This window comes from Herpailurus yagouaroundi, unplaced genomic scaffold, assembly GCF_014898765.1.
Source record: "Herpailurus yagouaroundi ecotype Mexico unplaced genomic scaffold, PumYag 205, whole genome shotgun sequence".
Classification (NCBI taxonomy): domain Eukaryota; kingdom Metazoa; phylum Chordata; class Mammalia; order Carnivora; family Felidae; genus Herpailurus; species Herpailurus yagouaroundi.
The window spans coordinates 6,196,789-6,219,652 of record NW_024412436.1 but is presented as its reverse complement, the minus strand read 5'-3'; the positions used below and the strand labels follow the sequence as shown (position 1 = coordinate 6,219,652).

The 22,864-nt window shown below is 40.3% G+C and overlaps 1 protein-coding gene across 1 annotated transcript in view; it reads right to left on the bottom strand.

The window, feature by feature from the left end:
* Positions 1 to 22,864, bottom strand: part of FMN2 (formin 2) — a 396,703-nt gene that overhangs the window by 347,679 nt on the left and 26,160 nt on the right. The window contains 1 exon segment of the mRNA XM_040451785.1: positions 9,688 to 9,854. Coding sequence (XP_040307719.1) covers positions 9,688 to 9,854 — 167 coding nt within the window.

Here is a 22,864-nt window from a genome sequence, read left to right as displayed (position 1 = left end):
CCTGATTCCTCTTGTATAACATGGCCTCATAATCTAGCCCTCCATAATCATCTAAAGAATATTCCATGCCCACCCTGTGCAGAATCCTCTGACCTTTGAAGCCCATATCAAGCAGTAATGTCATTATCTGATTTCCTTATTGCAGAAACTAACTGACCTCCACACAGCCTTACACTCCTCCAGGACTGTTGGCATGGTCTCATGTCCGCATCTCAACACCTACTCCTCCACAATCCTGTGGGACACTAAATCCCAGCCAACAACCTCAGTGCCTCAATTCCAAAGACAATGGGCATTCCACTCCACAGACTGGACTTTGGAATCAGTAGAACAGCTTCATCTCTGAAATCTTGAATACCAGTATCTTCTGGCCAAAGCCTCCCATTAACCCATTTTCACTACACCTATTTCTCACTGTCCTTAAGAATTTTAATCTTATGATATATGTCTTTCTCTGGCTAATTTCGCTTAGCATAATACCCTCTAGTTCCAACTACATAGTTGCAAATGGCAAGATTCCATTCTTTTTGATTGCCGAGTAATACTGCATTGTGTGTGTGTATATATATATATATATATATATATATATATATATATATATACACCTTTATCTTCTTTATCCATTCATCCGTTGATGGACTTTTGGGCTCTTTCCATACTTTGGCCGCTGTTGATAGTGCTGCTATAAACGTTGGGGTGCACGTGCCCCTTCAAAACAGCATACCTGTATCCCTCAAATAAATACCTAGTAGTGCAATTGCTGGGTCATAGGGTAGCTCTATTTTTAATTTTTTGAGGAACTTCTATACTATTTTCCAGAGTGTCTGCATCAGTTTGCATTCCCACCAGCAGTGTAAAAGAGATCCTCTTTCTCTGCATCCTCACCAACATCTGTTGTTGCCTGAGTTGTTAATGTTAGCCATTCTGACTGGTGTGAGGTGGTATCTCATTCACTTCACTCATATGAGGACTTTAAGATAAAAAAACAGATGAACATAAGGGAAGGGAAACAAAAATAATATAAAAACAGGGAGGCGGACAAAACAGAAGAGACTTATAAATATGCAGAACAAACTGAGGGTTGCTGGAGGGGTTGTGGGAGGGGGGATGGGCTAAATGTGTAAGGGGCATTAAGGAACCTACTCCTGAAATCACTGTTGCACTGTATGCTAACTAACTTAGATGTAAACTTTAAAAATAAATTAAATAAAATTATTTAAAAGAGAACTTTAATCTTGATTTATTACTCTCTATCATAATTTATTAGATCTGCTTATTTTTAATGCAACTACGGTAATGCTAGTAACAGCAGCTCCTTCTCCCTCTAGGAATTGCCACCATTATGTCCCAAACAATCATACATTCTATTCTAGATGTCCATGAGAGTTTTATCATCTTCCGTGAAACGTGTTCCTTCCTTAGTATTCTGCCTCTTTGTAGACAGAGTATCACCATCCACCTAGAGTTGCAAATCTGAAACCAAAGAAGCCATCTACTCCTTCACTTCCCCATATCTAATTAAAATGACAAGTCCTGTCAATTCTAAATCCTAAACACTCCCCATAGCTGTCTCTTTCCTTCCACACTGCCTGCTTCAGTTTAGACATTTTTACTGATCATCCCAGCACCAATTTTAAACTTCTTCATTCTCTACTCTGCCACCAGAATGATTTCTTATAAATGGCAATCTGTTATAGCTTAACTACTCAAAAATTATTTACAAACATCCCCAAGGAGTGCTCACTTCAGCGGCACATATACTAAAAACATCTCTAGGGGCGCCTGGGTGGCGCAGTCGGTTAAGCGTCCGACTTCAGCCAGGTCACGATCTCGCAGTCCGTGAGTTCGAGCCCCGCGTCGGGCTCTGGGCTGATGGCTCAGAGCCTGGAGCCTGTTTCCGATTCTGTGTCTCCCTCTCTGTCTGCCCCTCCCCCGTTCATGCTCTGTCTCTCTCTGTCCCAAAAATAAATAAACGTTGAAAAAAAAATTAATTAAAAAAAAATAATAAATAAAAATAAATAAAAATAAAAACATCTCTAAGGTGACATAAATATTTCCATGTCTGGCCTCCTTTTACCTATCATTCTCTCAATTTATACTCAAAATCATCTGCATGCCTCATACATAGACTTATCCTGATCTGGCTGGTCCCTACAGCAAACTCCAATTCAGCCTCAAGTCTCACCCTAAGGATTATCTCCTGAGCTACCAAGGAGACTCAGTTAAACCTCTCCTTTGCTCCCTTCACTGTACATACCTCCACTGGAACTCTAAATGCAACTATCATCTGTGGCGACAGTTAACATACATTGAACACTTACTGTATGCCCTATACTCTACACAATGCTTTATTTGTATTCATGCTTTCCTCTTACCCAGAAACCAGTACATCACTGCTCATTTTACAAGAAACAAACTGAGAAACTAAGCCATTCACCTATGTTTACAGAGTAAGCAGGAAATCCAGGATTCAAATCCAGGACAGTCAGACTACAGAGCCCACCGCAACCACTAAAGTCCAATAATTTCTTTACATATGAGGGCTCCCTATATCAGAAAGGGATAAATCAAATGTAACTGAACTAAATACGGGATACTTTTGAGCAAGTGACTGTTTATTAAAATAACAGAATCCATTGGAACTTAACCCCAGAAACATCCTCATCTGAGTGGCCTGGGGGCTGTGATATTGGGATATTAAAAAGGAAATGAAATCAGAGCACACTATCGCCTCTGCAAGGCAACAGTTACAGGGTGTCCAAACATTTTCTCAACTTTTAAAATAAAATTAAAAATTAACCTTAGGGGTGCTTAGGTGGCTCAGTCTGTTAAGCATCGGACTCTTGACTTAGCTCAGGTCACGATCACACACAGCCCCACAAGCCCCACGCTGCACTCACAGCGTGGAGACTGCTTGAGATTCTCTCCCTCTCTCTCTCTCTCTCTCTCTCTCTCTTTCTCTGTCTCTCTCTCCCTTTCAAAATAAATGAATAAACATTTTTTAAAACAATTAACCTTAAAAATATACCTGAAGGATAAAAGTGTTCTTGGTAGAAGCTAGAAAGCTCAGGTTGGGACCAGGTGGAGGAGAAAGTAGGGACACTAGATAGCCTAATTATGTGAGGTGGGTGGGGCAGCAGGAGACATCATCCGAAGTCAATGAAATGACAAAATAATCTGAACCATATTATTTAAGGTTCAAGGCAGAATTATCAAAGGGAAACTAGAAGGCCAGTATTAACTATACTGGAAGGAATGGGGAGGGGAAAGGTTGGGAAATACCTAAATCCTAATCTGTGACAGCCCAAAGGCAAATCAGCAAACTTAAAATATCAAAGTTAAAACCATCAAAACAAGAACAAGGAGAGCCAGGCAAGGGTAGAACTAGAGTGGGAGAGGCCAGGGCCAGGAACAGAGCTCTTCTTTAACCAGGTGAACGTAGTACCTTAGACCTCTTTTAAGTCCTTAAAATTAAACAAACAAAGACTAAAATAAGTAAAACTGAGGGAAAGGATTATATTTTCAATCTACTCTTGTCACCCTACTTCTCATGAGTTTAGGCAATGATTACCTGAGTAATGGAACAGATGTAAAACTATGGCTACAAAATGAATTTTGTTAAATGAAATCTTCTGTTTTACTACTGACTCCTACGTTGAGATTAGAGGGAAGTCTGCAAGGAAAAGAAATGTTCAGCTAAAATAATTTAAAAAGATGGTCTGAAAATTAAATATAATTTTAATATCACACTTAAAAACTTCCTGAGACCTAATCCTATACACAGTGTTTCAAAAACAAAAGTACAGCAATGTATGTGTGTGTGTGTGTGTGTGTGTGTGCGCGCGCATTTTCTTAGAACTGAAAGATGTGTCATGGCTTTTATTTCTTCTCAGAAAAAGATTTGTGTGGCTTTGACTAAAAAGTATCCAAGTATTCTTCCTACTCTGAAAAAAAATTGGATTCAAATAGAAATGATCATTTCTATTTGTTCACTTAAGTCTTCATTCCAGCTACTGGTGATGGTGAGCAGAGTGTTATTTCATCAGTTTTTCAGCAGAGACCATTATTGGTTTTGATTGATGAATTATTTTTCTGACACGTTCAGGATCATGTTTTCTTTACGCCTTTTTAGCCTGAATTTTCATGTCTTCCTTCTCTTTAATTCTAGCCTCACTAATAACTCATTCAAACTTATATCCATTTACACACATAGCAAGGAGCTCTCGCCCATCTGGTAAGCACGGGATTACTACATAGTTAGCAAAATTAGCAAAACCTGCCAAACCCAAAAAAGCCAGGGATCCAAAAATATTCTACTAGGAAGACATTTAAAATCAGTTCTAAAGGAGCAAGTATAATCATTTACTCCTGCCAAAATCTTTGGGCCAAGTAAACTTGCTTTATTTTTTGTGATGCAGAGGCAACATGATATCTGACACAGTGATGATTAAAGAAATCCTATGAAAAAAAAAAAAGAAAAAAAAAAAAGAAAAGAAAAGAAATCCTAGAAGACCTATGTGAGATAACTGTGGTTTGCTGGAAAACAGTCGCTAATGAATATGACTCAGAAAAATCTAATATAAATAAAAGCATTCAAAGGAAAAGGGATCTTGAGGGACCACATACTGAACCTATTCTTGCAAAATGACCTCCATCTACAACTAACAGGCAATGAGCCAGAGCCCGTGGTCAGCCATAGGCTGAGGACTAGCATTCTTTGTCCACAGGGAGCAGGGCAGTGGCCCAAAACTGCAAGTTACAGCTGATTCTTGAACAACTCGGGTTTGAACTAGGTGGGTTCACTTATATACTTTTTTATAGTACAGTAAATGTATTTTCCTTCCTTATGATTTTAATAACATTTTCTTCTCCCTAGCTTACTTTATTGTTAAGAATACAGTATGTAATACATATAACATACAAAACATGTGTTAATCAACTAGTTTTGTTATCAGTAAGGCTTCCAATCAACAGTAGGCCCTGAGTAGTTAAATTTGGGGGAAGTCAAAAGTTGTATGTGTAGTTTTGACTGTGTGGGGGGGGTGTGCCCCTAACCCCCACATTGTTCAAGGGTCAACTATATATGATGTGACATAATGAAGTTTTTGCTATTTCTAAGGATTTATGGCAAACATTTCAGGAGAGAGATTTTTTTCTAACCCTTGAGAAATGACTAGAACAGGCTCCAGAAGGAAAAAAGTCTTTCCTCACCACAAAAAAAAATACCATGATCTACAATTAAACAATACAATCTACCAAGCAGTAGTAATGTGCATGTGTTTTCTCTCGTTAGCTTCAGAAATGATCTAGCTTAGAATTCTATCGGATATACAAAACCAACAACAGTAACAAAAAAAAAAAAAAAAAAAAAAAAGCAAAAGGCAAATGTGAGGATATGTCAGAGAATAAGAAGTAAGTTGATAGTTTCTGGGTCCCCAGGTTAGTAATGGAAATGGAAAAAGATAATGCACAATGCTATCAGGCCTATAACGGATCTCCATCTTTCTTTCTGTTTTGTGAATACATGGCTATGCAAAGGGCTACAAACCTGATGGTTGAAAGATCTTTATATCATGGCCCTAATTTTGATTAGCTAATAAAGTCAACATCATTCCACCAGTGAAAAGCAAAAGCTAATGTTTGTCAGCTTATATGCTAAGTATTAGTTTTCTAAATAAACAGAATTTTATTCAAGAAAAGTATATAACGAGCACTAGTTCTGTCCTTACAACATTTTCCTCCTAAAACAGACCTGGCTTCTCCATCTTAATAAATGGCACAAGCATCCACCCAGCTGCTTAAAATAAAAAACTAAAAAGTTATAGTTGACTTTCTTTTTCCATTGCCCCCACGTCTAACTTACCAGAAGTCCCATCAGCTCCACCTACAGAATCCATCTCACACCCAAGGACTCTTCTCTAACTCCCTCACCACCATCCCAGCCCAAGTTACCACCACCATCCCTCACTCAACTATTCCAATAAGCCCACCTGGACTTCCTACTTCTACTTCTGCCTCCAATACTCCATTATCCAAAGACTAGGATAAATGATTCATGTAAAATATGTTCTTGCCCTGCATAAAACCTTCCCAAAGCTCCTACTTAAATAAAAATCTATTTTCCTTCCATGGCTTTCAGGACCCTGCACATTCTGACCCTCAGTCCTTTCTATCCTCAACTCATTAAACTTCACCCATGCAGGTGCTCAGGCTGTGTGCTTAGGTCATGCTTATACTCTCCCTAGACCCTCTGTACTTATCAGGTGAGCTTCCTGGAATGATCTTCCCTCAGACCTCCCATCAGGAATCCTTAGTGAGGCTTCCCCTACACTCACCCTACCCCACCCTCATTCACCCTATCGTGTTACTAGGGTTTATTTCCTTTATAGCATTTACTAGAATCTGATGTAAATTCATGACCTATGCTTTTACTTGTTGTTTTGTTTTGTCTTTTATGTGTCTCTCCCCACCATGAAGAGGATATACATTTCAGGAGAACAGAAATCCTATTTCTCTTCCTCAGTGACGTATCTAGGGAGACTAAAGCACTGCCTGGCATATAGAATGTATTTGGTAAGCATCTGTGAATGAATTAACATTATCACTCAAAGCTCTTTACCTTTTAGTGTTCTTGAAACTTAGGTGAAGTCTTTTCATATTATTTATAGCATTTCTAAAGCAAAATGTTAGGCCCTAAAAAATGTATACTATAACATGGGGCTAAAATCAAAAAGGTTGAATGAAGAAAGCTAATCCACAAACCATATCAGTGAGATCCCTAAGTCAAAACTCTTTACTGCTCTAATTTTGTGTATAAATGGCAAGAGGAGGAAAAGAAGGGAATCGGATGTTCTTAGGGAAGGGATCAAAGTTGGGTTAGGAATAGTGCCCGTTATGAATTTATTCCCACATGGTGATCAGTCTCGAAGGGCTACTTTCCCCCAAGAGAATTGTTGGTTAGAAATCCTCCCAACAGCAATTTTCTGGACATCATCAAAGAAACTAATTATCAGAAATTTCTCCGCACACAGATAAGTGCCTTCCTCTCCATTTCCCCACTAATACCTCAGTCTACATAACTCCCTGTATTGTTACCTCTGTTGAGTTTTGAAGAAAATCCTTGACTGTGCATACAGGAAATGCACAGTTGTGTGACTGAACTTCTGTTTAAGTATATGGAATAACATTTCTCACTAAAGTGACTTTAAATTCTTATTTGTTTTGCGTTTAGTTTGGCAGGGGGAGTAGAGATGTTCTACAGAGCCAACAAATAAAGGAGAAAATACAATCACAGAAAGTTGAGGGAAAGAAATTCTTATTCTGAGGAAATTGCTTTCTACCATATTAAGGGATTTTATTTGTTTGCTTTTCCCTCTCTTTGCCATACCCAGCTGTCCTCCAAACAGACAATCATGAGAGGGGTTACTACTCTAACACAGGAATGGAGGGAGGTGGAAGATGAGAAGCAGCCAGTTCCTGGGGCACCTGGGTGTTTCAGTCAGTTAAGGGACCAACTCTTGATTTCAGCTCAGGTCATTATCTCACAGTTTGTGCAATCAAGCCCTGAGTCAAGCCCCACATTGGGCTCCACAGAGCTTGCACACTCCCTCTGTCTCAAAATAAATAAACATTACAAAAAAGCAGCAGCCAGTTCAGTGATTAAGAAAGAAAAAAAGGAGGTATAGAATAATCCTATTCTTTTCAGTTTATTCCAATTCCACATTTATTGAATGAGAAGACTGTTTACCTCTAAACTTTAAGAGGATAATGCAGTCATTTTGGGGGTAGTTCCAATCAAAAGGCAAGCTTTAGACATGGCCAGGGTTTGCCTTTGTGCCACATTTATTTTATTTTATTTTATTTTATTTTTTAATTTTCTTTTTTTGAACGTTTATTTATTTTTGGGACAGAGAGAGACAGAGCATGAATGGGAGAGGGGCAGAGAGAGAGGGAGACACAGAATCGGAAACAGGCTCCAGGCTCTGAGCCATCAGCCCAGAGCCCGACGGGGGGCTCAAACTCACGGACCGCGAGATCGTGACCTGGCTGAAGTCGGACGCTTAACCGACTGCGCCACCCAGGCGCCCCTGTGCCACATTTATTTTAATCCCAACGTGCAAATTTATGTATTTTCTAGAACACAGCACTCTGCACACTTTTAGCTACACAGTCCCCAGGTGTTCAGTTTCTATCATAACACAATTCTCTCATCAAAGAAAAAAAAGAAAAAAAAGAAAAAAAAGAAAAAAGAAGGAAGGAAAATTTTAAATTATCCAATTCTTCCCATAGAATAAAAAGATCTAGGGGCGCCTGGGTGGCTCAGTCGGTTGAGCGTCCGACTTCAGCCAGGTCAGGATCTCGCGGTCCGTGAGTTCGAGCCCCGCGTCGGGCTCTGGGCTGATGGCTCAGAGCCTGGAGCCTGTTTCCGATTCTGTGTCTCCCTCTCTGTCTGCCCCTCCCCCGTTCATGCTCTGTCTCTCTCTGTCCCAAAATAAATAAACGTTGAAAAAAAAAATTAAAAAAAAAAAAAAGAATAAAAAGATCTACCTAGAAATAATTAGCTAGTGCCATTTTTAAAAATAATTAAATAAAAAGATCTTAAGAAGCAAGATTCACAAGTCACAGCACATCCTGAGAAGCCTTCTTTCACATGGAAAGTGTCAAGAAGATCTCACGATACTTTACGTGATTTATTTCCCTAATACTGAAGGGAGATCAAGGAAGAACATAGTTTATAATGTATGAAGAAGAGAAAGAAGAAATGCAAGACATACAGACATTTTATTATTTACCGTCACATCTTGATCAGGGCTCATTTTCATTGCCTTTCAAAAGTCACCATTATTTCATTCACTGGTCAATAGCATGTATGCTAAAGGCACAGAAGAAGGGTGTAGTTGGAAGCAAGGAAACAACTGTAACGAACCCATATGGACGAGAACCCATTACTCTGCCTCACAAATACTGGGCTCTGCACAAGTGAGCCAACCGGACCTTCAGTTTTCTTATCAGAAAATCATACAGGAGCATTCTCATATATCTGGGTTTTAGACGCAACTCAGTACAACTACCAATGTCACACATGTACCACATACCTGAGCAACATTAGCAATACCTGGCTTGAAAATGATAATCCAGCTGTGCTGATTGATATTCATTAGGAATTATGAATATGCCTTTTCGATTACTGTTTCACAGTATGAATGCTCTTGGTGAATGGGAGCTGGGGAGAAAGCAGACAATGCTGCTTCATATCAATGGTTAGTAAATAGATGAGCTGTGAACACACTGACATAGCGTTCTAGGCACCCATGGAAACCTGCAGCCCCCTGGGAACAAAGCTCTGGCCCTTTGGTACTGCTTGTGAAGTAATGTCCATGACAGCCAAGTAGGCAGTCCTGACTCAGAGCCACTTGAAAATCATCACCGATTAAAGCAGGTTAGAAAACTGTCAAGAGTGACCATCTGTTAAGAAAAGGAGGTTTGACAAATATACTTAGGATTACTTAAGTGAGGAAGGAAAGTGTAGAAATTAAATAGACATGCTGAGCTGCTGAGTGGCTGAGGGAAGGATGACTTGCATCACATGTTGGTATTGAAAGTGCGGGGTGACTGGGCAGACACACATCACAGCTGCTATTTTAAGTCCAATCTGCCTCGCAGACAGAAGTAAATGTTCTTACTTACATCAAATGGAGCCGAACTTGATTGGGCGTTCTGATCACATGGTTCCCTGAAGCAGTCACTGAAAGGAAGTAGAAGACCCATGGCAATGATCCGGGAGCAAAACTTCTCTGCTTCTTCTGGAGGCCCGTCCTCTTGTTGGCTGAACAGCTTCTCCAACAGAGTTCGCCCTGCAGACGAAAGACAGTCAGGAGCACTGGCATGTCACCTGGCTCGGGACCCTCCCAGAGGAGTGAAGCCTGGGAAAAACACAACCGGGGAGCATCACTGTTGCCAAGGCCACCGAAGTGCACAGACAGCAGCTTCTCAAACACACAGAAAGCTCCATAGTCTGAGGACTGGGATACCACATGGGAGAAGGTGGCTCTGGTTTGCTCTCCCACCTCCCAAAATATCTCCTGCCCCAAAAGAGGATACGCCACATGATGGCCCACCTGAAGAAGTATATCTCCACCTAAAGAAGTGCCCAGCCTTTGGGATTATCATCGGTAACCCTCCTTCCTCTCTTCATTTACCCTGCTAATGGCTCCCTGAGGGAGCCGTTAGCAACCACCGAGTGGACTAAGAAATGCCAGTGACTGACATTCATGGTCTCTGGCATGGCAATAGAGAAGGGCAGAGAATGAGGACACAGGAGGCAGGGAAAGGCCCCAACCCCCAAGAAAAGAGCCAGCAAATATGTCAGACAAATTTTTTTCACATGAGCCTCAGAACCATAGCTCTATGGCAGGTGCGAACTTCAGTTTATTTCCCTACAAGAGACCAGAGAAGACAGACACAAGAACAGGACACTGGCCGAGGACCAAGAGGGCTGGGCTCCTCCTGGTGCCACGGTTCTCAATCCCAGCTACACCTCAGACTCATCTGGGAGAACACAGTGGCTGGAGGTCCCTAATCCTTTCTAATTACCACTCACTCTCTACTTTATCACCCTTTAGAAATGCATTCAGCTGATTCCTGCATTAGTCAACTATGATAGACACAGAAGATTTCCAGCATCCCTCCCAGGGCTACAACTGCTCCCTCAGTTCTTGCCCTGCTCCTGCCCCTCCCTGTAATTAGCGGATTCATTCTGCAAATTTAGATTAAAATTGCTTATTCAAAAAAGCCTTCAGTGACCCCCTTCCATACTCTTTTGGCGCCTTTCTTAGTTCTTTGTGTAATTAATTATTTTAATCATGTGTGTACTTATTTAACATCTATACCTCTCACTAAAATAAACTCCCTGACAGCCAGCATATATCCTGCAAATATGGCCTCTCACACATAAGAAGCATTAATAAATATTTTTAGGGTTTCTGAATAAATGCAATGCTATGGTTCTGTGACAAAGACTTGTTCCTATCATAGTCAGAACTGGGAAGGAAATACCTCTATGCCAGAGATCAGCAAACTCTTTCTATAAAGGATCAAACAATAAATATTTTAGGCTTTGAGGGCCACATAAGGTCTCTGCTGCATATTCTTCTTCATTTTCATTTTGAACAGCTTTAAAATGTAAAAAGCATTCTTAGCTTAGGGCTATGCAAAACCAGGCACAGGTCTGTACTTGTTAGAACAACTAAATTTCAAATGTATAAATGTCTGTCAGGAGACTAATCATACAATTTTGATGTCTCTTTCCTATTCCCATTTTACATATCTTATGACTGAAAACAGCCAGAAAATGAAGTGGTTCTTTCCTGTAACTCAGAAACTTTGTATGACAGAAAGTAAGGGAGATAGGACCTTCCATATATGAGAGTATTTAAGTGGGAGTGAGTAAATGTGTATGTGTATCAAGCCAAAAATTATCAAAAAGGGTATGGAATAATGTGGAAGTTCCTCCCTGGAACTTCAGCTCCATGATGAACAAACACAACCCTCAAGCCTTCATCCAGGGCTTCTCAACCACAACTCCACGGACACCTTGGGATGGATAATTCTCTGTCCTGTGCTGTCCTGTGCATTGTAGGATGTAGGCAGCATCACTCACTATTACTCAATAGATGCAGCATAACCATTGCACCTCCCATTGTAAGATGCCAAGTGTCTTCAGACATTGCCACATGTCCCCCAGCTAGCAAAATCACCCCAGCTTGAGAATCCCTGCCTCAGCCTCTCTGAAGGGAACCTCACCTGATTGCATGGAAAGTAACCTGGCTGCCACGTAAATCCTTCTCCAGCAGCCCTCTCACACGGACACATTTTGTATCAAATCGCACATATATTAGGGGTAGGAAGCGAGTGAGTGACTTCCTCGATCCCCATTAGTAATTTCAAGTGATTTATTCTCCAAAACCATCAGCATGGCTAGACCGGTCACTGGCTAGACCAGCTGTCATCCTTCTCCTTTCTTCCATCCACTGACTTCTTGTCATTCCTGATCCCCTCCCCGCCATTCACTGAATACTTTACCTCCTGACTCAACTGCTCTGTTTTCCACCTCTACTCTTGTCAGTGATTCTGACATCCCCATGGAGATCAAACCAACACCCAGGGAGAAAACTCATCTGAGATCTTGAATCCTTGCCTCTAGTCAGTGCTTTCTCTTCCCCCACACAGGCAACCCATTCAGAAGACCAATTTCAAACTTTACTCCAGCCCTCCATGGCTTCCTATCAACCTCAGACAAAAACCCAACTGTCACCATGACTCAAGAGGCCCTTCCCCTCCTGTCACCTTTTCCTGTTCTCCCTGAGGGCACTCTGACCTACACGCCTCCTCCTCTTTAGCACACAGAGCTCATGCTTACCTCAGAGACTTTTGTACTAGAACACTCTTTCCAACATACTTGAATGACTCACTGTTTCATCTTATTCAGGCCTCTGCTCAGTTGTCTTTTCCACTGACATAACTTCCTGACCCTCCATTTCTCAAACAGCATTGCCAGTCACTCTTTTTCACATTATCCCTCTTTATTCTTCAGAGATCTCAGCTTTTGAATTTTTGTGAGTCTGGGATCTGTCTCTTCCTCCTGGAAAGTAAACTCCACTTTAGCAGACTCCATTGTTTGGTTACCACCTTTTACCCAGTATCTCAAGAGAGACCTGACATGTAGTTGCTCAATTAATGTTTTGATCATAAATTAAGCAATATATGTACAAATGTCTGGAAGGAACATCTAATCCTTGGCCACTGCCTTCTATCCTTTCAACTCATATTCTAGAACCCCTTCTGAGGGCCCATCCTCCACAGGGATCTTGAGTCTATCATCCCTGCCACTGTCACACAATCCATCACTCCCTTCCTCACCTGCTTAAATTCCATGTCCCACCACTGTAATCGTATCATTCAAACACTGCGGCTCCCCTGCCCCTCTCCCCCATGGTAGCTAGTAAAATTCCCAAACCCCAATTTGTTCCATTCTAGACATTCACCTTTTCTTGGCCTGAACCAGAGCAACTGGTCACTGGGAAGGAAAGACATTCACCCATTGTGTGCTTTCACTTTATTATCATGCCTAGAAACCTCAATGAGGCCCAACACTGCTCTGCATTCACATCTAAGCATATAGTCTCCAATACAATCATATACGTTTTCTCCCCCCTTAACCCAGTCTTTTCTTTTTTTAATTTTCTTAAAGTTTACTTATTTTTGAGTGACAGAGAGACAGAGCATGATTAGGGAAGGGCAGAGAGAGAGGGAGACACAGAATCTGAGCAGGCTCCAGGCTCTGAGCTCTCAGCACAGAGCCTGATGTGGGGACTGAACCCACAAACTGCGAGATCATGACCTGAGCTGAAGTTGGACGTTCAACCAAGTGACCAACTAAGTCACCCAAGTGCCCCAACCCAGCCCTTTCAATGATGAGCTAATGATCTCCTCAAATAATTCACTGAGAAAATGGAAGAAACCAAGAGAAACTGTGAATATACAAACACACCTACACTGATACCCTTCTCTGCCTTCCTCGTAGAGGAAGAAGGCCCTGCTCCAAACAAAAGCAAGTTCTTCCCCTCAGTGTTCTAGATCGAATTCCTTAAGGCATGGTCTGGAATTCACTTCTTTCACTATTCCTTCTCTCTCCTGAATAAGGAACATTTCCATCTTTAGATCACACAAACATACTTAATTTAAAACAAAAATCTCCCTTAGCCCACATCACTCCTTACCCCCCCACTACTGTCCCATTTCTTGATTTCCCTTCACATCAAAACTACTGACCAAAATTACCTACACTTACTACCTCTAGCCCCTCACTCCTGGCTCAGCCCACCCTAAGTTGAGACATCAGTTTGACTTCTATCCCCACCATACAATAGAAACTGGTAGCCAACACCGTATCAATAATATTTATCTTCATCTTACTCAGTTTCTTAATCTCTCAGAAAAGTTTCATCGTTGACTCACTCTTACTTCTTAGAATTCTTTGCTATCATCTCTATGATACCATACTTTCTTTTCTGGATCGGCCACTGTCTCTCAAGTCCCCTTTACTGCTTTCTCTACTCAACATGTCCTGGCTCATTCCATGCTTATTCTTATTGCTCTGTGTAATCTCACCCAGCCAATACACGCTCCTCTCCTTGAAACCAGGGCAGATTTTTTGTCACTGCATCAACTGAGTATGGCAGAGTGACATCATACTTGGAAAAAATTCATGAGGCAGGTATGCATGGGCATGGGCAAGGAGTTTGTCAATTTTTTTGTTCCTCAACCTGGACTCAAGGTAAGCTGAAACCCAGAAAGCAGCAACATCATTAACAGGAGAAGTTTTGCAGAGCAATTTTGCAATGTGTGTCCATGATCTTAAAATAAGTTCACTCCTTGACCCAAAAATTCAACTGTGGAGAATCAATCCTAGGTAAATATTGATATAACCAAAGAGTGTTACATCACAGGATTACTGTAAAGATTACATGACAAAATACATGTAAAGTGCTTAGCACAGCTCCTGCTACAATAAATGGATTATTAATAGTAAAAAATAATGAAAGAAATTAAAATGTGCAACAAAAAAACCACAGCATTCAAAAACAGATGGCTTTATGTACATGGCTAAATATGTAGCCATTAAAATCATGCTATTATAGAAAAAATAATAACTCAATGAATTTAAATATATTGAGTATATGAAAAGGAGTAAGAAAACAAAAATAGGTATCTCTGGAGAATTCTAGGGCACCAATCATCACTGATAACAGAGAATTAATGGGAAATAAAAGAAACATTTCCAGTATGAACTGTATTTCAAGGTAATATGACATCTAGTGAACAAAGAAAAGTTTTCAATATAGAAAAGTTCTAGCCAAAAGGTACAAAAAAATGACAAAATTAAAAAATCACCATGATGCGATCTCTAATTAAGTCCTTTTGCATTCCCCAATGGTCACTTAATTAATAGCAAATGGATGGGAAACCCATTAGAGAAAAAGCCAAAGTGAAAAACTTGCAAAGAAGGAATCAAGCTGCCACCCCCAAACCCATGAATCATTCACAGCCTCAATAAAATTAAAGCAGGCAGACACAGTGAACCTCCTGACATGGGTTTAGAAAGTATACAGTATTGCCCATCTAGCACACATGCTATTCCCAACCCCTGGGACAAAAAGAGAAGAGGACTGAATCATGTGTCATATTGGACATAACTTTTAATCTAAGGTATCAGAGAGTTCTGAAAATGGACTGGCTACCAGAAAAATTAGGCAACAAATTCTATTTGCATTCAGTATAATAATGGCATTATAGCATATTAAAAACTCCCTTTTTGAGACACATCCTGAAGTATTTGAAATTAAACTAACATGATGCCTGCTATTGGTTTCAAATTTTCCCATGAGAAAGTGAGTCTGAGGGAGGCAGATAAAACCATCATGGCACTGATAACTATTGAAGTTGGGTGATGGGTACGTGGGCTCATCATACCTCCGCCAGTATATATGATTAAATCTTCACAACAAATATCTTAAATTACGCCATTACAAAGATTAATGACATGGAAATATGTGTCACAAATATGTGAAATAGTCAAGATTACAAAGCAAAATAAACAAATGGCACCTGGCTGGCTCAGTCAGTATAACATGAGACTCTAAGATTGCAAAGCTAAACAAGGTGTCTTCGTTATTCTACAAAAACAGGAGATGAGAGTTCAGTTTATTAAAGAGTCAAATGATTGTTGTAGGAACATGAAAAGTTTTTACTTTTTCTAGAACCTGCACTCTAGCCGCACTGTACTGAACCCTCTTCCTAACCAGGGAATGTGATTTGACCGTGGCACAGGCAGCAGACAGAGACATGGACTTCTGTTTATCTTCTCACAGTTGATGACTAGGGATTTAATTGGGACACACTAGCCTACTACATGAGATGCCCTGAATCTAAATTGGGGAGACTGAACTGACATAAAGCCTTCTGAACTTAAGCTTACTTCTTACCTGTGCAAACTGGCTGGCTAGGAGGTGGACACAGAGTCCCAGGTTCCCTCTGGCACTCCCTTCCGCACCCACTACCACACACAATTCAGGGTGCCCTGTGACTCTGGATCCCCTCACATCCCTCCTTGGTCAATATATCTATACTAGACCAAGACATGTTGGTCACACCAAAAAATGAAAGTAATTGGTCCTGGAATATGAGTAAGTATAACTTTCTCAAGTGTTCAGCTATTCAAAGCTTCATTTTACCTCATAGTTTCATTCATTATTTAATCGACAATATTTACTGAGCTCTTACTAGGTGCAAAGCATCTCTAAGTCAGTTTGCCAAAAAGCTATTTGCTTAATGAACAAGTTATGAAAAACTGCAGGTGAGCATGACAGGGGCTGGTGGGGGTGCCACCTCCTAGCAGGCAGTACCCTCCAGGGCCAAGGCCACATAGTCAGCCATGGATGACCCTTCAGGAGTGCATGCAGCCCAGGACTACTTATCAAGGAAATGCAAATGGGAAGCACAGGCAAATGAAGACCCAGGTTCCCCCACTGCCTAAGCAACACTCCCCTTGTAGCTGCAGCAACACTAAAACTTGAGAAAATTCCCAAAGGCCAATAAAATCATTCTCTCTAGCACAGATACATTAGAAGGTACATAAGAAGTAGTCTCCGGTGGATTTATGACTCTAGGTGCATGGGCAGGAGAAGGGTCAATTTTCTCAGGCTCTCCCTTTTACCTCCCTCCTGCCCTGGACCCAAAGGAAAGACCCAGTGAGAGGAACAGTCTTTCTATCTTTCAAACCCAGTCTCTAACTGTCATTTCATCAATTAGGAAAGGTAGGACCAGGGACGTTAGGAGTTTTACCCAAGTGCACACTATCTTCATCTAAGGTAGACTCATCTCACAGATCATATAAATTACATATCTAACATACAGCCTGAAGAAATCTAGAAGAGTACACCCATAAGCAATTCTTTCATTTTCTGCCCATTCTTTTCCACTGAAAATACATGCAATATACCTCTAGAGTTCACAAAATACACCTGGGGCCAAAGCATGGTACAGCAACATAACTTTAAGCTATGGAAGCCAAATGTCTTGGTGCCCTTCCTGATGCTACCATTGTTCAAACTATAGCTTCAAAGAAGCTACTCAATTTCTCTTAAGCCTCAGTTTCATCATCTATAACTAGAAATAATCATCTTCATTACCTCATATGATTGGTGTAAGAATTAAGTTGAAATAATTTTTTAACAGACTTAACACAGTGCCCAGTAAATATGACCTATTATTATTTTTTTAATCAAGATTCATTTCAAAGGTTCTGTACTCTTAACTAGGATAAGTAAAAATTTGGTTCAACCGACAGGAAGGAAATGATAAGTAATCAATGGAATCCTAAGAATGTACCTCTAATCTAAAAGCATTAGAAAAATTATGATATATGGTGATCATAGATTAAAATATCTTTGTCCATCAAGTTTTCATTTTTGTTTTTATTTTTTGTTTTACATTCAGTGGATTTTAATGACATCAACTAGGTAATATTTAAGACTCTACTTTCTAGAATTCCTAAGTTTTGTTTTCTTCTAACTTGCATTATTTGTTTTACTGTATTTGTTATATTCATGTCAAAAATAACATTCCTCCGGGCCACCTGGGTGTCTCAGTCGGTTAAGCGGCCGACTTCGGCTCAGGTCATGATCTCGCGGTCCGTGAGTTCGAGTCCCGCATCAGGCTCTGTGCTGACAGCTCAGAGCCTGGAGCCTGTTTCAGGTTCTGTGTCTCCCTGTCTCTGACCCTCCCCCATTCATGCTCTGGCTCTCTCTGTCTCAAAAATAAAAATAACCGTTAAAAAAAAATTTTTTTTAAATAATATTCATCCAATGACAGAAAACTTATTAATCACTAATGTTTTCCAATTATTTTTTAACTGATCCCCTCTCCCTCCTCTAAAATACACTTAAACACCATAATTAGTAAAGAGTATTCACTTTAGCATGTGGTATCAGCTTTATAGTCCTAGACTACCCTCAAATACTCCTCTTGCTTTGCTAAGCAAAACTCACGGGGCTGGACAAACATGGAAACAAGGCCAAATGCAGTGATCCTCACACATGAGGAAGAAGTGAAATCATGAGTCCCTTCCCTGGAGTTCTGTTGGGCAGCATGCAGTGACACTATAAAAAGGAGAAAACCTGTTTTGGGGACAGAATGATACAATATAAAGAGCACTTCTACATCAAGTCAGCATGTGAAGCAAATCAAGGGTTTACCATCATGATTTCAAAGCGATTGAGGAATGAAAAGGTTCTAGAATCGGCCTACAGAATGGAGGGTGGCACTCATACTCTGCTCTCCTAATTTGTATTCTAGGGAGCCCCCATTTCTGAGTGAGCCAGCAATTCTGGGCAAAGCTTCTAACCAACATTCTCTATGAGCATATAAAAGAAATAGACCACATGGTCTGCATCCTGCTGGGGCTAAGGATGTACTTACAATGACTAAGGCTCATGAAGCAGTACTTTAAATTTAGTCTATTTAGAACATACTATCTTAATTAAACATCCTTAGTGGAAATGTGTGTGTTTTTGTTTACAAAGAGAGCTGCAAAGACAAGATACAACCAAACACTTACAATCTATCATCTGCCAAACAGATCCAGCAGAAGAAATAATCATGATGAAAACATGCTCCCTGTCCCTTACTAATAATAATACGCTATGACAATGTACTCAAATATTTGAGTGATAAATCCGAGGTCACACATGGGTAAGGGCTAAGTGTGAATTTGGTGTTTTATGTCCCATAACATCCTTCATTTAGAATTGTCTGCTTTAGGAAAAAACCTCTTTGACCTCAGCTGCAGCAATTTCTTACCCGACACATCTCCAAAGGCAGGGAATTAAAAGCAAAACAATGAACTATTGGGACCTCATCAAGATAAAAAGCTTCTGCACAGCAAAGGAAACAACCAACAAAACTAAAACGCAACCATCAGAATGGAATAAGATGGCACAAAAACAGACACATAGACCAATGGAATAGAATAGAAACCCCAGAACTAGACCCACAAATGTATGGCCAACTCATCTTTGACAAAGCAGGAAAGAACATCCAATGGAAAAAAGACAGTCTCTTTAACAAATGGTGCTGGGAGAACTGGACAGCAACATGCAGAAGGTTGAAACTAGACCACTTTCTCACACCATTCACAAAAATAAACTCAAAATGGATCAAGGACCTGAATGTGAGACAGGAAACCATCAAAACCTTAGAGGAGAAAGCAGGAAAAGACCTCTCTGACCTCAGCCGTAGCAATCTCTTACTCGACACATCCCCAAAGGCAAGGGAATTAAAAGCAAAAGTGAATTACTGGGACCTTATGAAGATAAAAAGCTTCTGCACAGCAAAGGAAACAACCAACAAAACTAAAAGGCAACCAACGGAATGGGAAAAGATATTTGCAAATGACATATCGGACAAAGGGCTAGTATCCAAAATCTATAAAGAGCTCACCAAACTCCACACCCAAAAACCAAATAACCCAGTGAAGAAATGGGCAGAAAACATGAATAGACACTTCTCTAAAGAAGACATCCGGATGGCCAACAGGCACATGAAAAGATGCTCAACGTCGCACCTCATCAGGGAAATACAAATCAAAACCACACTCAGGTATCACCTCACGCCAGTCAGAGTGGCCAAAATGAACAAATCAGGACACTATAGATGCTGGCGAGGATGTGGAGAAACGGGAACCCTCTTGCACTGTTGGTGGGAATGCAAACTGGTGCAGCCACTCTGGAAAGCAGTGTGGAGGTTCCTCAGAAAATTAAAAATAGACCTACCCTATGACCCAGCAATAGCACTGCTAGGAATTTATCCAAGGGATACAGGAGTACTGATGCATAGGGGCACTTGTACCCCAATGTTTATAGCAGCACTCTCAACAATAGCCAAATTATGGAAAGAGCCTAAATGTCCATCAACTGATGAATGGATAAAGAAATTGTGGTTTATATACACAATGGAATACTACGTGGCAATGAGAAAGAATGAAATATGGCTCTTTGTAGCAACGTGGATGGAACTGGAGAGTGTGATGCTAAGTGAAATAAGCCATACAGAGAAAGACAGATACCATATGGTTTCACTCTTATGTGGATCCTGAGAAACTTAACAGAAACCCATGGGGGAGGGGAAGGAAAAAAAAAAAAAAGAGGTTAGAGTGGGAGAGAGCCAAAGCATAAGAGACTGTTAAAAACTGAGAACAAACTGAGGGTTGATGGGGGGTGGTAGGGAGGGGAGGGTGGGTGATGGGTATTGAGGAGGGCACCTTTTGGGATGAGCACTGGGTGTTGTATGGCAACCAATTTGACAATAAATTTCATATATTAAAAAAAAAAAAGAATGGAATAAGACATTTTCAAATGACATATCAGATAAAGGGTTAGTATCCAAAATCTATAAAGAACTTACCAAACTCCACACCCAAAAAACAAATAATCCAGTGAAGAAACGGGCAGAAGACATGAGTAGACACTTTTTCAAAGAAGACATCCAGATGGCCAACATACACATGAAAAGATGCTCAACTTCACTCATCATCAGAGAAATACAAATCAAAACCACACTGAGATACCACCTCACACTCGTCAGAGTGGCTAAAATGAACAAATCAGTAGACTACAGGTACTGGTGAGGACGTGGCAAAATGGGAACCCTCTTGCACTGCTGGTGAGAATGCAAACTGGTGCCGCCGAATCTGGAAAACAGTGTGGACTTTCCTCAAAAAATTAAAAATAGAACTACACTATGACCCAGCAATAGCACTGCTAGGAATTTACCTAAGGGGTACAGGAGTGCTGATGCATAGGGGCACTTGTACCCCAATGTTTATAGCAGCACTTTCAACAATAGCCAAATTATGGAAAGAACCTAAATGTCCATCAACTGATGAATGGATAAAGAAGATGTGGTTTATATATACAGTGGAATACTATTTGGCAATGAGAAAGAATGAAATCTGGCAATTTGCAGCAATGTGGATGGAACTGGAGGGTATTATGCTAAGTGAAATAAGCTACGCAGAGAAAGACAGATATCATATATTTTCACTATATGTGCATCTTGAGAAACTTAACAGAAGGCCATGGGTGGGGGAGTGGGGGGAAAAGTTACAGAGAGGGAGGGATGCAAACCCTAAAAGACTCTTAAGGACTGAGAACAAACTAAGGGTTGACGGGGGTTGGGGGAGAGGGGAAAGTGGGTGATGGGCATTGAGGAGGGCACTTGGGATGAGCACTGGGTGTTGTATGGAAACAAATTTGAGAATAAATTATATTGAAAAAGAATTAAAAAATTAAATTAAAGCATAAAAGAAAAGAATTACCTGCTTTAAATTTATACTCTAAGAGCCTACAAACACATCATTGGTATTTTTTTTCCTTTTGTGTATTTTTAATGGTTGAAAGAAGAACAGAATATGACTGCTATATTTTGAAAGGGGTCAACATAAGTTCCATATCTTACACAAAAAGAGAATTATGCAGAAGTCTTATTATGTTAGGCTTTTTCCTGATCTTCTAGCTCAGCTGTATCTACCTAATAAACTTCTTCTGATAGCCCATATTATCTATCAACTGAAATAATGAGAGGAAATGAGTTGTTGGCAAGCAAATTTAGCGTTAGACATTAAAGATAATTGCTTAACTTTAGTATCCTGGTGAATACAGAGATATCACATATTGTGTATCATCATGTGCTGATGGTCTGTGCTGGAGAAATAAGAAAAAGCATGTATGACGGTCCAATTATGATCAAATAGAAACTAACAGGTCTAGTTTCAGATACCAATGCTGCAAGCTTTACAATAAGAGGAAGACCTCCTTAGCATAAATACCTAGGGTTGTTTTGAGGCAAGACAAATCTATAGTCAAATCACTGAACACATCATAGGAAAAACAAGTCATAGGACACATGAGGATAACTAACGCTCAGTCCCTACCTGCAGAGAAGATAACCTCAGCTCATGAATGGATATGAACAGAACGAGAATGAAGCTCTCTGTTCTCCCTGGACAGAACCCCCTCCACCTGTAGACAGCATGGACTAGACACTTTTCAAGGAAGCTCCCTCCTCTGAGCACATCATCAGCTCAAAATTCCAGGCAAGAAAGAAACACGTCAATATTTAAACTTTATAAAACACTTGCAGATTGGCCTACAGATGTGCTGGTTTTCTGAGACCTCAATAATATGTACCTTTATAATTGTTTTGAAGAAGTTGACTGCTCTGTGTGGTGAACTTAGACTCATTTTTGATGCAATTTGTTACCTGACACTGACAATATGGAAAAGAGTAGTAATAAATGTATTTGACATCAATTATAATACAACGTCACACTGAGAGCATTAAAAAAGTGACTTTGGAATCAATTGATGTCATATACCACATCAACAAAATGAAAAACAAAAATCATACGATCAATTGATGTAGAAAAAGCATTTAACAAAGTACAACATCCATTTGTGATAAAAACTCTCAGCAAACTAGGGTTAGAGGGAACATACCTCACATAATAAAGGCCATTTATGAAAAACCCGCAACTAACATAATATTCAATGGTGAAAATCTAAGGTCGGGAAGGAACAAGACAAGGATGTCCCTTCTCACCACTTTTATTCAACATAGTAGTAGAAGTCCTAGCCACAGCAATCAGACAAAAAGAGAGAGAGAGAGAGAGGGGGGGGGGAAAGGAGGGAGGGGGGGGGGAAGGGGAAGAGGAGGAGGAGGGGGAGGAGGAGGAGAAGAAGAAGACGAA